At 42.6% G+C, this 15902-nt stretch overlaps 1 protein-coding gene across 3 annotated transcripts in view; it reads right to left on the bottom strand.

Moving 5' to 3' along the window:
- The window catches only part of LOC140729221 (arf-GAP domain and FG repeat-containing protein 1-like), a 126270-nt gene that overhangs the window by 17717 nt on the left and 92651 nt on the right, over positions 1-15902 (bottom strand). For 2 of the 3 annotated variants that reach the window (XM_073048738.1, XM_073048739.1), the window contains exons 7-8: positions 10836-11045; positions 1070-1214 (exon numbers count right to left, since the gene is read on the bottom strand). In XM_073048738.1, coding sequence (XP_072904839.1) covers positions 1070-1214; positions 10836-11045 — 355 coding nt within the window. The remainder of the gene's footprint in view (positions 1-1069; positions 1215-10835; positions 11046-15902) is intronic. The other variant, XM_073048741.1, reaches the window with a different exon arrangement.

Raw genomic sequence — 15902 nt, 5'->3', positions numbered from 1 at the left:
AAAAATCTGAGGTGCAAAGGGATTTGGGAGTACTTGTGCAGGATTCCCTAAAGGTTAATTTGCAGGTTGAGTCTGTAGTGAGGAAGACAACTGCGATGTTAGGATTTATTTCAAGAAGACAAGAACTATAAAAGCAAGGATGTAACGCTGAGACTTTATAAAGCACTGTCAAGGGAGCTTCACTCTGTTTCTGACTCTGGGAGTGTTTGATGGGACAGTGAAGAGACAGCTTCACTCTGTATCTAACACATGATGTCCCTGCCCTGGAAGTGTGTATTGGGACAGAGTAGAAAGGAGCTTTAGTCTGTACTACGGGTTGCCAAACATGCTTGAGAAAGCTTTGGTACTGACAATTCAAAGGAATAGCACATTGTGAGAGAATTGAGAACAGCAGTCAAGAAGGCAGCAAACTGTAGACAGAAATATAAACAGCAACATAACACAGGCTGCCGACTTGCTTTTACAGTTCAGTAAATTCCAATAACTTGGTATTGGATCCCTTTGCATTGATTGTGGAAATATCTGTAACCCTTAAGTCTTAATGACTCCATAGCTTTTGTAAAATGCAATGTGACAAAATGGATCCTGTGTGATCCCAGAGTGTTTTGCTGTTGGGAGAAGTTGTTTGCAAAGATAAAGTGACTTATAGAAGGGAGTGTTTGGACAATACATGATTGAAAGCAGAGAAAAACAGGACACACCTGTTGGGGAGAAGCCTCAAAGACAAATGCCATTCATTCAAGATGGATGCAAGATAAGTCGGGAATGCAACAAAGGGATGGAATGACCTCAGAGGCATGAAGCAGATGAATTACTGGATTCTGTACACATATAAAAATGATCTGTTTTGAGCTGTAAGATTGAAGCTACCTAGCGACGACTTAACGTATGGATGTAGACTTTCCCTTGCAAGTAATAAATGCTCTTATAACTTGATCCACTCAAGTTTGTTGTAGTTTGTTACTGTATATTTAGAAGACCTAGCTGAACGGTACAGCACTCAATATAACAAACATGATGACGGCAAGAAATGGAAGGCAGGTAGGGAGGTGTAATCTTCACACATTACCTGCTAGTGGCAGCACTGGCATGACTTGAAGGCACTCCAATACTGAAGACACTGCTATACTCGGCTCCTGCATATTGGCTCGATGAGACTGTAGGTTGGCCGGTTGAGACTGAAGAGGTGAAACTGAAGCTGGACATCTGACCACCTGCAGCTCAGAAAGGGTACAGGAAAATATAACTTATGCACTCTTCTTTTCCTTCGAAAGAAATGGGATGTAATGCCACATACATCACTTCTCCTCTAAACGTACTTGCATGCCCCTAGGCAATGAACCTCAATCAATGGCACCAGGTCGAAAGCGCTTACAGGATTGGAAAGGATGGGAGGGAACAGGTCCACCATCCCTTCATCTGAAACCTCCCTCCTCTCACTCCTGAAGTTTATTATTCCAGCACAAACAACTGGATATCCACCATCTCCCCAACCTTGATCAGGAGAATATCCAAGTCAGGGCCAAATCTGTGCTTATAAAAACTCTTTAATGAAGCAAGATATCCCATGACATTGCACAGAAACCTTAACAAAATCTGTACCCTGACTCACATAACCAGAAATAAAGATCATAAGCAAAACCAGATAGGTCCAATGAAGCATCTTAACAGAGGTGGAGGGAGACAGCAAGCAGTTTAGTGAAAAAATTCCAGTACCTGGGGCCCAATGAACTGAAAGCAAGACCAACTAAAGGTACAATGATGGGAATCTGAGATGAGGGAGGTTGGCACCACACCATACCAAGACAGGGTAGGGTAAGGCCACACAGGGATTTGAAAAGACATCGTCAGATGAGGAACAGTAAACATAGACAGCAGAGGATGAACAGAATTCAGAGTGATGTGTAATCAGGTTATGGATGAACTCAAGTTACAAAAGGTAAATGGTGGGAAGGAGGCAAGCAGTTTGGAATAGGCTTGAATCAGAGGTTGAGGGTGTGAGATGAATCAGGATTTGTATGGGATGGTAATTTAATGATTTCATAGAAAGGGGCACAAAACAACTCAGAGATCTAGCATGTAAGTGCAATTGCAAAGAAAAGCACGACAGCACTTCTATTTCCTTCAGAGTCTGTGGAGAATCCCCATGACATCTAAAACTCTGACAAACTTCTACAGATGTGTACTGGAGAGTGTATTGACTGGCTGCATCACAGCTTGGTATGGAAACACCAGTGCCTTTGAATGGAAAATCCTTCAAAAAGTAATGGATTTGGCCATTACATCAAGGTAAAGCCCCCCCCCCCCAACTATTGAGCACATCTATATGAAACACCATTGTAGGAAAGCAGCATGCATCATTAGAGATCTTCAGCACCCAAGCTGAGGTAGAAAGTACAAGAGCCTCAAGACTCGCACAACCAGGTGCAAGAACTGTTACTACCTCTTGCAAATGGGAATAAGCACAACAAAAGGGGTAACAGCACTCACTTACCCATCCATTGAAATGTTTCCACAACCAATGATCCTACTTTAAGGACTCTTTGTCTCATTATCTCATGTTCTCATTATTTATTGCTATTTATTTATATTTGCATTTGTACAGTTTGTTATCTTCTGCACGCGGGTTGATCTTTCATTGATCCTATTATAGTTACTATTCTATAGATTTGCTGAGTATGCCCACAGGAAAGTAAATCTCAGGGTCGTATATGGTGACATGTGTGTATTTGGATAATAACATTTACTTTAGAAACTGTGACTAATAAATCCATGCTCTGCTCCAGAAAAGAATGCAGAGAGGTGCCAGAATTGTCATAAAAGGAATTACACTGAAGATGAATCACCACACAATCAGTCATTTATTGAATCCAGATTGCTACCCTGCACCATGGAAGGCAAGTTTAGCATAGACATTATTAATACTTAGGTGGTTAAAAAATCAGAACTGGTTCCTTCGGGTTGCTATAGCTGGGGAAGGTAATGGGGATAACAATTGCCGGGGAAGGTAATGGGGATAACAATAACCCCAATGACATGCGTCTCAAACAGCCCCTGACAACCAAGTCCAGCTCAACGTGTGGCTTAGCTACTAAGCCTGGCAGAACCGTTTCTACTGACAGAAGGGGCAAAGGCGGGTTGGTTACTGGCAACTAAAAATTAGTCGTTTCAGTCAGATGGGGCTTGTAGGCTCACCTAGAAGGAAAACTCTGATCCCAAACCTCCACTGCCTTGCAGCTATACCCACTCAAGGGGAAGACTTTAGGAGTAAACCGAGGGAAAAATCAGGAGCTGGAGTCACTAAGGCTGTCCTATGTTGAGTTCAACTCCTGCAATGCCGCTGGGTCTCTGCAGTTCCTTTGGATTCAACAGGTGCATTGAGAAGGGGAGTTTGCTCTCCAAATTGTACTGGCCTGGGCTGCGTATCTAGACAGCCAGGATGCAACATCCATGATCAACCCTGACTGACAGACACCTCAGAAGGATCAGAGCTAGAATTTGGTACATCCGCAGTAAAAATATTTACTAAAAATTAACATGGACAACTCCTGTTATTTCAAGTTTCTGGGGGTTAACATCGCTGATATCCTAACTTGCTCCCAGCATATCAATGCAACTATAAAGAAGGCAGGACAGTGGCTGTATTTCATTAAGAGTTTGAGCACATTTGGTATGTCACCTAAAATACTCACAAATTCCTACAGATGTACGTGGAGAGCATTCCAACTGGCTGCATCAGTGTCTGGTATCGGAGGTGGGGGGGGGGGGGGTCTACTGCATGGGACTGAAGCAAGCTACAGAGAGCTGTAGAATTAGTCATCTTCATCACGGGCACTAGCCTCTGTAGTACTCAAGATCTCTTCAATGAGTGATGCCTCAAAAAGGTAGCGTCTGCCATTACGGACCCCCACCACCCGGGACATGCCCTCTTCTCACCGCTGCCATCAGGAAGGAGGTACAGAAACCTGAAGGCACACACTCAGTGATTCAGGAACAGCTTCTACCCCTCTGACATCCAATTTCTAAAGGGACATCGAACCTATGAACACTACTTCACTGCTTTTGTTAAACTTCTGCTTTTTGCACGACTTATTTAACTATTTAATGTATATACACATACTTTAATGCAGTTTTTGCTGTATTATTGTGTATTGCATTGTGCTGGTGCCACAAAGTAAACAAATTTCATGACATATGCCATTGATATTCAACCTTTTCTGACTCCAATATTCTATTCAAGTGTGAATGAAGTGGAAGGGTTTCGACCCATTCAGGATTCTACACAGGTGAGGGAAGGGAATTGAGTACAACAGAAATTTGATCCACTGGTATCTATGCAATGGGAATAAATGGGATGAAATTCTATATAATAGGAATTAACGGGAAGGGGCTTAATCCTTTGGCATTCTACACAACAGGAAGGATTAAGGATGGGTTCTGCGTGAAAGGTGGAGGTTTGAACCTACCTAATCTTCATTTTAAATGTAAAGTTCAAAGAAAACTTATGTACATGTCACCCTGAGATTCATTTTCTTACAGGTATTCACAGTAGGACAAAGAAATACAACAGAATCAGTGAAAAACTACACTCAAACAACATTTAAATCCCTGGGACCCACCACCTCATCTTCACGTTGACTTTATCCTGTTCCCCCTTGTCCAGTCCCTTCCCAACTGCATCCAGGACACTGTGCAGGTTCTCTACCAAGTTTTCAAATTCCTGTCTGCAGCTTCATTTGGATCTTACATGTTTGAAATGATCAGCCGGACCAGAGGAGACTATCAGCCTATGCAGTGACTAGTTGGGGGGGGAAGGCAGCGAAGAAAATCAGAAACCCCGATTTAGAGACCAATGACAGCTGGACATCTTCATTCTGCAGCTGATTACCTGAGAACTGGGCAGATACAAGACAGTGATCATGGCATTACTGGCCTCCACAGCTGTTTTATCAAACCAAGCACAAAAAGCAGGCAATGAGACAGTACTGGGAACTGATCAAGTAGAGAAACACATGCCTGCAAGGGCAGCCCCCAACTTCCCTGGAGCTTTACCATCTTTCAGTCATTTTGTTCTGGCGCCAGCCCACAAAAGGCCTGAACATAATCGGATTTGATTTCAACGTTCACCTGTGGTGAGACCTGACCCAGAGCCGTAGCTTCCCCAGTGAGGGAGGACGAGGCAAGCTGAGCTGGTGAGTGGGTGCAGAAGGTTATCTTTTGATAAGCTTCACTTGGATTCACAGGTCCGGGCAATGGAGCACAGATAAATTTGGATTATTTGATGAAGAAAGAGCAGTACTGACAAAAGCTGGGGCAGATATGTCCACAGCCCTGGCAACCAAAAATTTGCAACTACAAGCTGCAATGAAAACTTATAAATACAGTGGATTCCAGTTAATTGGGACTGCTTGTATTTGGGACAACTCTTAAAGAGCAAAAACTAATCAAGAACATAGCCAGAATTCCTTTTGTTTATTTGGGACACTATGCCATTTAAATGGGTAAGAGACTATTGCCAGACAGGTTCTAACTAGTGTCAATCACATGCACTTGTGAAGCTGTGAAGACACTACGCCTTGCTTAAGGCAAACGATTTTTAAATAGTGTCAATTGTGTGGTTATGTTCAAAAAGCAGTGATTTTTGTCACTGATAGTGAGAAATAAGCAATAAATTCAGAGCTGTTTTGCTCACTGTAGTTTCAAGCATTCAGGCTTAGAGATGAAAGAAACAGCCATTAAGACAACATGGAGTGAACAGCTGTTAAACAGTGTCAGTTACACGTGCTTGTGCTAGATTATCCATTTGAGCCAACAGATGCCAATTCAAAATGCAGCAATATAACCATATAACAATTACAGCACGGAAACAGGCCATCTCAGCCATTCTAGTCCGTGCCGAACGTTTACTCTCACCTAGTCCCACCGACCTGCACTCAGCCCATAACCCTCCATTCCTTTCCTGTCCATATACCTATCCAATTTTTTTTAAATGACAAAATTGAACCTACCTCTACCACTTCTACTGGAAGCTCGTTCCACACAGCTACCAATCTCCAAGTAAAGAAGTTTCCCCTCGTGTTACCCCTAAACTTTTCCCCCTTAACTCTCAACTCTCAGCAATATTTGATAGGTTTGTTTTTTATTTTGCCTTTCTGCAGGAAAGCAATGAAGGAAGTCTATTATCTACACTAGGTGTCCACGCTGATTTTGTTCATTTACAGCCCATCAAGTGAAAATGGTAGCAATTCATTCTTCATCAGGACGGAAGAGTCCTGACGAAGGGTCTCGGCCCAAAATGTCAACTGTACTTCTTCCTATAGATGCTGCCCGGCCTGCTGTGTTCCACCAGCATTTTGTGTGTGTGGCTTGAATTTCCAGCATCTGAAGATTTCCTCATGTTTGCGCAATTAATTCTTCCTTTGATAACCTTTAAGAAGACAGTAACGCTATTTCATTTGGCTGCATTCATGAGTATTCATGTATGACTGAATGACAATTAAACTTGAATTGAATTAGGAACTAATACAGTTTTTAAATACTGCAGTAATAATGGTAGTGTTCTAATTTGTTCTGAATTTCATTTATATATATAATTTTGTTACTCAGTTAAACTATAGCTTGTCATTTTTTATATCTTTTTAAATATGTTTGGGGCAGTCCCTTAACTGGACCAAAACATATTGGTCCCAATGTGTCTCAATTAACTGTCATCCACTGTAATTGTATTTGATAAAAACCACAAAGAATCCCATTCTGCTTAGATAATTTAACATATTACACAAGCCTTCAGGATGAACAGGGGTTCCACTGGAACCCACTGTATTTATCCATCTTGGTTTTGTATTCACTACCTTTCTTGAACAAAACCGTTACATTTAACGTGATGTGTGCCTGAACCAGACGGCAATGTACTTTAGTAATGTCAGCAATGCGTGTGGGTTGTGATTCATGCAATAAACTCAGTAGTCACTTTATTGGGTACTCTTACACTCTTAATTATTAAGTATATGTTTGTGGTCTTCTGATACTCTGGCCATCCACTGGCAACAATGACATATTGCGCATTCAGAGATGCTCTTCTGTACACCACTGTTGTAACGTGTGATTATTTGAGTTACTGTCACCTCCCTGTCAGCTTGAACCAGTTTGGCCATTCTCCTCTAACTTCTCCCATTAACAAGGGATTTTTGTCCACAGAATTACCACTCACTGGATGCTTTTTGTTTTTTCGCACCATTCTCTGTAAACTCCAGAGCAGGGATTCCCAAACTGAGGGTCGAGGACCCCTTGGTTAATGGTAAGAGTCCATAGCATAAAAAAAGGTTGGGAACTTCTGCTCTAGACCATTATGTGTGAAAATCCCAGGAGATCACAGTTTCTGAGATAATTAAACCACACCACCTGGAACCAACAATCATTCCACAGTCAAAATCACCTAGATCACATTTCTTCCCCCATTCTGATGTTTGGTCTGAACAACAACTAAACTTTGTCTGCATGCTTTTATGCATTGAGTTACTGCCACAATTGCTGATTAGATATTTACAATAACAACAAGCTGGTGAACAGGTGTACCTAATAAAGTAACTGTCCACTTGTTTTGTGTCACGTCGTATGAAATGGGTGATCATTGTCCTTCCATGACCATGACTGCCCTTGGCAAATTTTTCTACAGAAATGGTTTGCCATTGCCTTCTTCTGGGCAATTTTCTTTTCCCCCAAGATGGGTGTCCCCATTATCAATACTCTTCAGAGATTGTGCGCCTGGTGTCAGTGGTCGTATAACCAGGACTTGTGATGTGCACCAGCTGCTCATGCGATCATTCATAGCTCCTGCTTCCATGGCTTCACATGACCCTGATCAGGGTGCTACACCTTGCTCAATGGTGACCTGCAGGCCAGTGGAGGGAAGGAGCACCTCACACCTCCTTTGGTAGAGATGTATCTCCACCCTGCCACCCTATTATGGGTCTAGACTATTTTATTTATTTAGACTTTTTATTATACTGAAAAAGTCGAGGGAAAGAGTATAAAGAGGAAAGAAGGGGAGTGGGGCAAGGTCTAGGCGAGTAGAGGTGACAGACAGATGGAGGGAGAGTGGAAATAGCAACAGAGGCTCAGAGTTAATAGGTGAAGGTAACAAAGAGCTGCAGACAGCAACAAAAAGTAGGATCAGATGGGAGAGGAAGGTGGAGCATGGAACCAAATACAGGAGTGGTGGGGGGGAATAGGAAGAAACCGGGTGATGCAGGTTGAGTGAGGTGGGGAAATAGGATGTATATAGAAGAATTATCTATAGCAAGGGAAATCCTATCTGTTGCCTGAAGTGAACTACTCCAATTAAAAGTATCAAGGTCAGGGTATGGATATGAAAAGTTCAATTGACTGAAATGAATTTAATAAAGTCAGCTCACAGGAAGGTGAGAAAACACACACAAACACAAGAAAGTCTGAAGATACCGGAGATTCAGAGCAATACACACAAAATGCTGTAGGAACTCAGGAGGTCAGGTAACATCTATGGAAATGAATAAACAGTTGAAGTTTCGGGCTGAGACCCTTCTTCAGGACTGAGGTGGTGTGGGGGGGGGGGGGGGGGGAGAGAGGCTGGCTGGAAGGTGATTGGTTAAGTCATGTGGGTGGGTAATTTCAAAGGCTGAAGAAGAAAGAACCTGACTGGAATAGGTGACCCAGGGGGAAGGAATACGCAGGTGAGAAGAAGTGAAAGGCCAGAGTGGGGAATAGAGGAAGGTGAGGGGAGAATTTGTTCACCAGAAGGAGAAATCGATATTCATGCAAAAACTAACAGTATTTTATGACTATTCTGTTTCCTAGAGAAGTAAAGTCAGTCCTCTATATTGTCCCATGGCACACCCCCAGGGCAGGGACAGTTCAGATCAAAACACAGATCAGTAGAGTACAATACAGGTTCTTCAGCCCATGGTGTTGTGCTTACCTTTTAACCTACTGCCCGGTCAATGTAAACCAGGGGTTCCCAACCTGGGATCCATGGACCCCTTGATATTGGTCCAAGGCATAAAAAAGGTTTGATTCTAAACCTTCCCTCCCACACAGCCTACCAGCCTCTATTTTTCATTCATCTGTTTGTCTATTGAGAAGTCTCTTACATGTCCCTAAAGCATCATGCTCTACCACCATCTTCAGCAGTGCTTTCCAGACCTCACCACTCTGTGTGTAAAAAAAACCTACTCCTGACATCTCCCCTAAACTTTCCTCCACTCACCTTAAATGGATGTCCTCTGGTATTAGCCATTGCCGCCTAGGAAAAAGGAAATGGCTCTCCACTCTATTTACACCTTTCATAATCTCTCTCAAATTGCCACCAAAACTCCTTCACTCCAAAGAGAAAAGCCTCTGTGATTCCAACTGTGTTTTGGCTTTGAGATGATTTAGAGAGACCTCTCCTCATGCAGACTAAAGCTCTCTCTAAATCATCTGAAAGCCAAACCAGTTGGAATCACAGCTACCAGCATCTGCCCTGTCAATCTGGAATTATGCCAGTTGGTGAAAAACAATCTAATACTTTCCCGGTATGTACGATGAATAAACTCTTCTCGGGCTTCCACCCAGGTACAGGTATCAATTTTAACTAACGCTTCGATGACAAACTCTGCCATTTTCATCAGGGATGATGCCTGGGCAATCCTAGTCCAGTGATCTATCGCCCGTCCCTCTTAATTGGTTAGTCTTCATCCAATCAGGCAATCAGGTTTCTGCTGTCCCACCTTGTTCACAATCAAATTCGAGTTCTTACTTACAACGAGACTTTTGTCCTTGTTAAGATGCTTTTTATCTTGTTTTATTTCAATTGCTTCCTTCATCAGGTGGTCGCAGGCAGTCCCAAAAGCAATTGGTGCAGCAAAGTAGATTTGTGCTGTTAATGCCAGGTAGCATTCCTGCTTGCCTGGTTTAACACCAAAGGGAGGTGGTGTTACCTACTGAACTGGTCCAAGTAGATTATGCCTGGATTATGGATCAGAACTGCCCGCTTTTTTTAAACCTCTCAGGTCTAAACAACTACAGTAGAAGCTGCTGGACTATCAATGTTGGATTCGAGTACTGATCAAAGGTAGACCTCCCACCCCATGGTGAATACAGGTCATGTCTGCCTCAAGTGGCTTTAAGAGCACTGGATTATACTTTTGAGCGTAAGACAGACAGAGCGCAAGAGAGGGGGAGTGGATGAGGGAGAGCAAGCAAGAAAGAGTGCGAACAAGAGCACTTAGCAGCTTGGGTAGACTTGGTACAACACCAAAGATTCTTGGAAATTTCTACACATGTTCTGTGGAGAGCATCTTAACTCGGCACTACCCTCCCACTACAGTGGATCAGGAAAAAAAGTGCAGAAAGCTGGGAACTCAGGCAACTCCATCATGAGCATTAGCCTGGCCAGCATCAAGGACATCTTCAAAAGGTGATACCTCAAAAAGACAGCACCCATTATTAAGAACCCTCATTACCCCGGACACACCCTCTTCTCATTACTACCGCTGAGGTGGCGGCACAGGAGCCTGAAGACACACACTCAACATTTTAGGAACAGCTTCTTCCCCTCTGCCATCAGATTTCTGAATGAACATTGAACCCATGAACACTACTTCAAGCTCTCCTTTTGCATTAGCTATTTAAATTAATTTTAAAAAATATTTCTTATAATTTATAATTTTTATTATATAGTATTGCAATGTATTGCTGCTGCATAACAACAAATTTCATGACATATGTCAGTGATATTAAAACTGATTCTGAAGAATACCTACAAGTCTTGTCATTTCTCACCCCATTCCCTTAACCGCCATTTCACTGTAGCTTACCTGGAGTGGATTTAGGGGCATTAAAGATGCTTTCTAAATCTGCCAACGCTGCGTATTTGTCGGCTTGCGAAGTGGCATTTTTACCGGAGCTGACAGCCGTTGAACTTGCGGGCACAGAGGAGACGGGAGGGCTAGTGAACACTCCAAAACTAGTGCTGGAAGATTTTGGGAAGGTATCAAAGTTTGCAAAGTTAGCGCCGCTCGAACCACCTGTTGCAAATGGAGAAAAAAAAAGGAATGGGAGGAAAAAAACTAAACAGAAATAAAACTGAAAAAACAAAATAAATCGACACAAGAACCAAACAATGTTTACATGGGGCTTTGTGTAGCCTGGCAATGTTTGGATACTCTAATTCTTCTGATACTTGTAGCTAAACTACAAGTTTGAAACGGTGTGGAATCAAATTGGGTCTGTGCTAACTTGGCCCTCAGCAGCAGCTTAACGGATAGCTAGACACAGACTTCACGCTAACCAAAGGTCTGGTCCTCAGCAGCAGCTGGGGGTAGGGGACATAATGAATTCACATACATGACTTAAAAAGACAGATATACATGGGCCGTGTATCTGTCTGCAGTTTTGTGGTTTCTCCTGAGATTGAAGCAAGTAAGGCTCCCTCCCTCCCCCATCATAACTGAATTTTATAGGAGCACCATTGACAAATTGCATCTCCATCTGGAATGGCAGCAGCAGGGCTTCGGACTGGAAGTCCCTACAAAGGACTGTGAGAACGATCGAGAGGATCATAGGGGTCTCCCTAACATCCACTGGGGACACTTATCAAGAGCACTGTGTACGCAGGACCCTCAGTATTATCAAGGATCCCACCCATCCATCTATCCAGCATCCTCTTTGACTTTCTACCATCAGGCAGGCGATTCCAATGCAAAAAAGACAAGAATGGTCAGGATGGGATATAGCTTCTTCCCTCAGGCCATTAGGCTTCTGAACTCCCCGCTGCATAGCTTTCCAAGTGTCACCGGTTAACCTGTACTGTACACTACAATATTTAATTTATGCACTTTGTTTATCTGTGCGTAATTCCATTGTAGATTTAATTCTTACTTTAAGTTATTGTGTGTTTTATGTACAAATGTGCTTTACACCCTGCTCTGGAGAAACGTTGTCTCTTTTGATGGCATATATGTATATAGTTAAAGGATAATAAACTTGAGCAATTTCAAGTTTCTGGGTGTCTGCACCTCTGAGTTTCTAACCTGGTCCCAACATATCAACTCAGCTATAAAGAAGACAAGACAGCTGCTATACTTCATTAGGAGTTTGAAGAGATTTGGTTTGTCACCTAAAACACTCAAAAACCTCTAGATGTTCCATGGAGATCATTCTGACTGGCTGTATCATCATCTGGTATGGGGGTGTGGGGGGGGCTACTGCACAGGATTGAAGCAAGCAGCAGAGAGTTGTAAAATTAGTCAGCTCCATCATAGGCATTAGCCTCCGTAGCATCAAGGACATCTTCTAGAAGTGATGCTTCACAAAGGCAGCACCCATCTTTAAGGACCCCCATCAACCAGAACATGCCCACTTCTCATTGCTACCATCAGGAAGGAGGGACAGAAGCCTGAAGGCAAATACTCAATGATTCAGGAACAGCTTCTTTCCTTCTGCCATCTGATTTCTGAATGGACACTGAACCCATAAACACTACCTCACTGCTTTATTAAAAAATTTCTGGTTTTGCACTACTCATTTTAATTCAACTACTATTTGATATACATATCTATACTTACTGTGATTCCATTTTGCCCCTATATTTATCATGTACTGCAATGTACTGCTGCCGCAAGTTTAACACATTTCACGACATGTTGGTGATATTAAACCTGATTCTGATTCTGACTTGACTTAAGTAATATTACTTCATCTAGAGGGAGAAGAAGCAAAGCAGCAAGGATCAGGTTGAAACTAATTTTGAGAAATTGAACACTGAGAACCAGCTGCTTAGAGTTCAGTAAATTACGAGACAAAACACTGAACCTTTGACCAATTATGAAAGAGCAAAGCTAAATATTTCACCCACTGCGCTGATTCATATTGGTACATTGTCTCCGGCATTTTGCCCACCGATCCTTTTCTTTCTCCTGCTTTTGAGGTGGCCCCTGCCCTTTAGCACACACCATCGGGGTAGCACAGCTATTCAATTCATTTCATTTCAAGCTTAATTGCCATTCACTCATACGTGAATACTCGTAAGTACAGCCAAATGAGACAGTGTTACTCCGGAGTCAATGTGCAAACCACAATACCAACAGTCACACACAGCACAAAGCACACATAGCAAACACAAGGTGAAAAGATACAGCCACTCAATATAAGAGTTCAAACTCAAGTCATCCAACATTGCCAAAATCTGCAGACGATCATGACAGAGCTTGTCTTCTACCACCTTCTCTGCCAGCAAGCAACCCGCTGATGGGGTAGACCTGCAGTACTTTTAAGTTCTTAAAGTATAGCAGGATCTTGCATTTATTAAAATACATTTAAATACGACAGTAGCACCTTTTGTTGACCCCATAGATGCCGTTGCGACCAAATGCGCCGCCATCTTACTGGTAGACCCTAACCTTAAAATCTAATGATTCCTGTATGGACAAGGTAGTTCATCAGTCATTCAAACTATCTTCAACTAGATGAAAACCATTCTGAGAAGGGAAATGTTTACACAAAATGAAAGCAGAAGGAAGTGAATAAACTTCCTGTTGGCCATGGCGGACTTAAAATATAGAAGAAAGCATCAAACTCGAACGGGTCAAGGACAATGGAAGCAGACAGATCAATTTCCTTTGTTCCTGACATGATTTGGAGATGGAGGTTGCCATTTACTGGAACTGTTTTACATCCTCCATTTTATAAAATTAAGTTGCTTGGTATTCTGTGTTTTCAAGCAGACACAATTATGCTTAGGTAATCTGCTGGACTAGAGATAATTTCCAAATAAGAAGTTATTTGTGAGGTATTTATATAACATGCAGGTTTGTGAATGTTGTGGTCTGTGCCTGCCTGGAGTGATTCCAGCTGGTTACTGAAGAGAACAAAGAGCCATAAATTACCATTTGTCACTTCTGGATCAGAGCCAATAAAAAGGTGTTAAAGGTTAATCAGGTAACATATAGCCAATGATACTAATAATCAATATTTGAATTGATAAGGAATGAATACAGACATAGAAATATAGAAAACCTACAGCACAATACAGGCCCTCTGGCCCACAAAGCTGTGCCAAACATGCCCTTACCTTAGAAATTAGCTAAGGTTACCCACAGCCCTCTATTTTTCTAAGCTCCATGTATATATCCAGGAGTCTTTTAAAAGACCCTATCATATCCGCCTCCACCACCGTCACCAGCAGCCCATTTCACACACTCACCATTCTCTGCATAATAAGCTTACCCCTGACATCTCCTCTGTACTTACTTCTAAGCACCTTAAAACAGTGCCTTCTCGTGTTAGCCATTTCAGCCCTGGGAAAAAGCCTGTGACTATCCACACGATCAATGTTTCTCATCATCTTATACACCTCTATCAGGTCACTTCTTGTCCTCCATCGCTCCAAGGAGAAATGGCCGAGTTCATTCAACCTGTTCTCATAAGGCATGCCCCCCATTCCAGGCAACATCCTTGTAAATCTCTTCTGCACCCTTTCTACAGTTTCCACATTCTTCCTGTAGTGAGGCAACCAGAACTGAGCACAGCACTCTAAGTGGGGTCTGACCAGGGTCCTATATAACTGTAACATTACCTCTCAGCTCCTAAATTCAATCCCATGAATGATGAAGGCCAATGCACCATATGTCAACCTGCGCAGCAGCTTTGAGTGTCCTATGGACTCGGACCCCAAGAACCCACTGATCCTCCACACTGCCAAGAGTCTTACCATTAATACTATATTCTGCCAAAATGAACCACCTCACACTTACTTGGGTTGAACTCCATCTCCCACTTCTCAGCCCAGTTTTACATCCTATCAATGTCCTGCTGTAACCTCTGACAGCCCTCCACACTATCCACAACACACCCAACCTTTGTATCAGCAGCAAATTTACTAACTCACTCCTCCACTTCCTCATCCAGGTCATTTATAAAAATCATGAAGAGTAGGGGTCCCAGAACAGATCCCGGAGGCACACCCACCTCCATGCATAACATGACCCATTTACAACCACTCTTTGCCTTCTGTGGGCAAGCCAGTTCTGGATCCACAAAGCAAGGTCCCCTTGGATCCCATGCCTCCTTACTTTCTCAATAAGCCTTGCATGGAGTACCTTATCAAATGCCTCGCTATGGCTACATCTATGGCTCTACCTCCATCAATGTGCTTAGTCACATCCTCAAAAAATTCAATCAGGCTCGTAAGGCATGACCTGCCTTTGACAAAGCCATGCTGACTATTCCTAATCAAATATATAAGTGGATGCTTCCAGTCTATCAGCGATAATGCTCTCAAGAGACCCACCATAACAAGGAAGAACGCCCATGCCAGGGGCTGGGAGAAGAAAGGATTGTTCATCCGGCCAACAGAGATCTCCTATTTTAATGTTACAATTGGGAAAGTGGTCTGAGTGAGTATTGATACAAAGGGAACAGTAGAATTCAGGCTTTAAGTTGTTGGTCCTGGGGTTAACATATTTTACGTTGTTATTTGTGCAGAGACAACAAAGTGCAAGCTTCGATTAATTACAAGTTGCCTAGTGAGTTATATAACCTAGTTCCGCTGATGAATGGTCAACACTTCCCAATACTGACTTTGACATTCTGACATAATTTCTAATACACCCAGAACTCAGAACTTAATTCCTTGCAGATCCAAAGAAGCTGGCATTGAAAATTATAGGCATCAGAGACAGAACAGGTACTTTGAATTCAGAAGGTGCCTTGTTCCATATAACAAAATCTATTGACATCTCCCCCCAAGGGAGCAGAACAACACTGGCCCAGCACTTCCCACAACAACAGGTGCTAGAAAATTCTGGGATCTATTAAGAACTTGGTAATAACTCATAGCACCACAAATAAAATGCTGGAGGAACTCAGCAGGTTAGGCAGCATCT

The sequence above is a fragment of the Hemitrygon akajei genome, chromosome 6 (assembly GCF_048418815.1).
Source record: "Hemitrygon akajei chromosome 6, sHemAka1.3, whole genome shotgun sequence".
NCBI lineage: Eukaryota > Metazoa > Chordata > Chondrichthyes > Myliobatiformes > Dasyatidae > Hemitrygon > Hemitrygon akajei.
The sequence above is the reverse complement of the archived record's forward strand: the minus strand, read 5'-3'. Positions and strand labels throughout refer to the sequence as shown.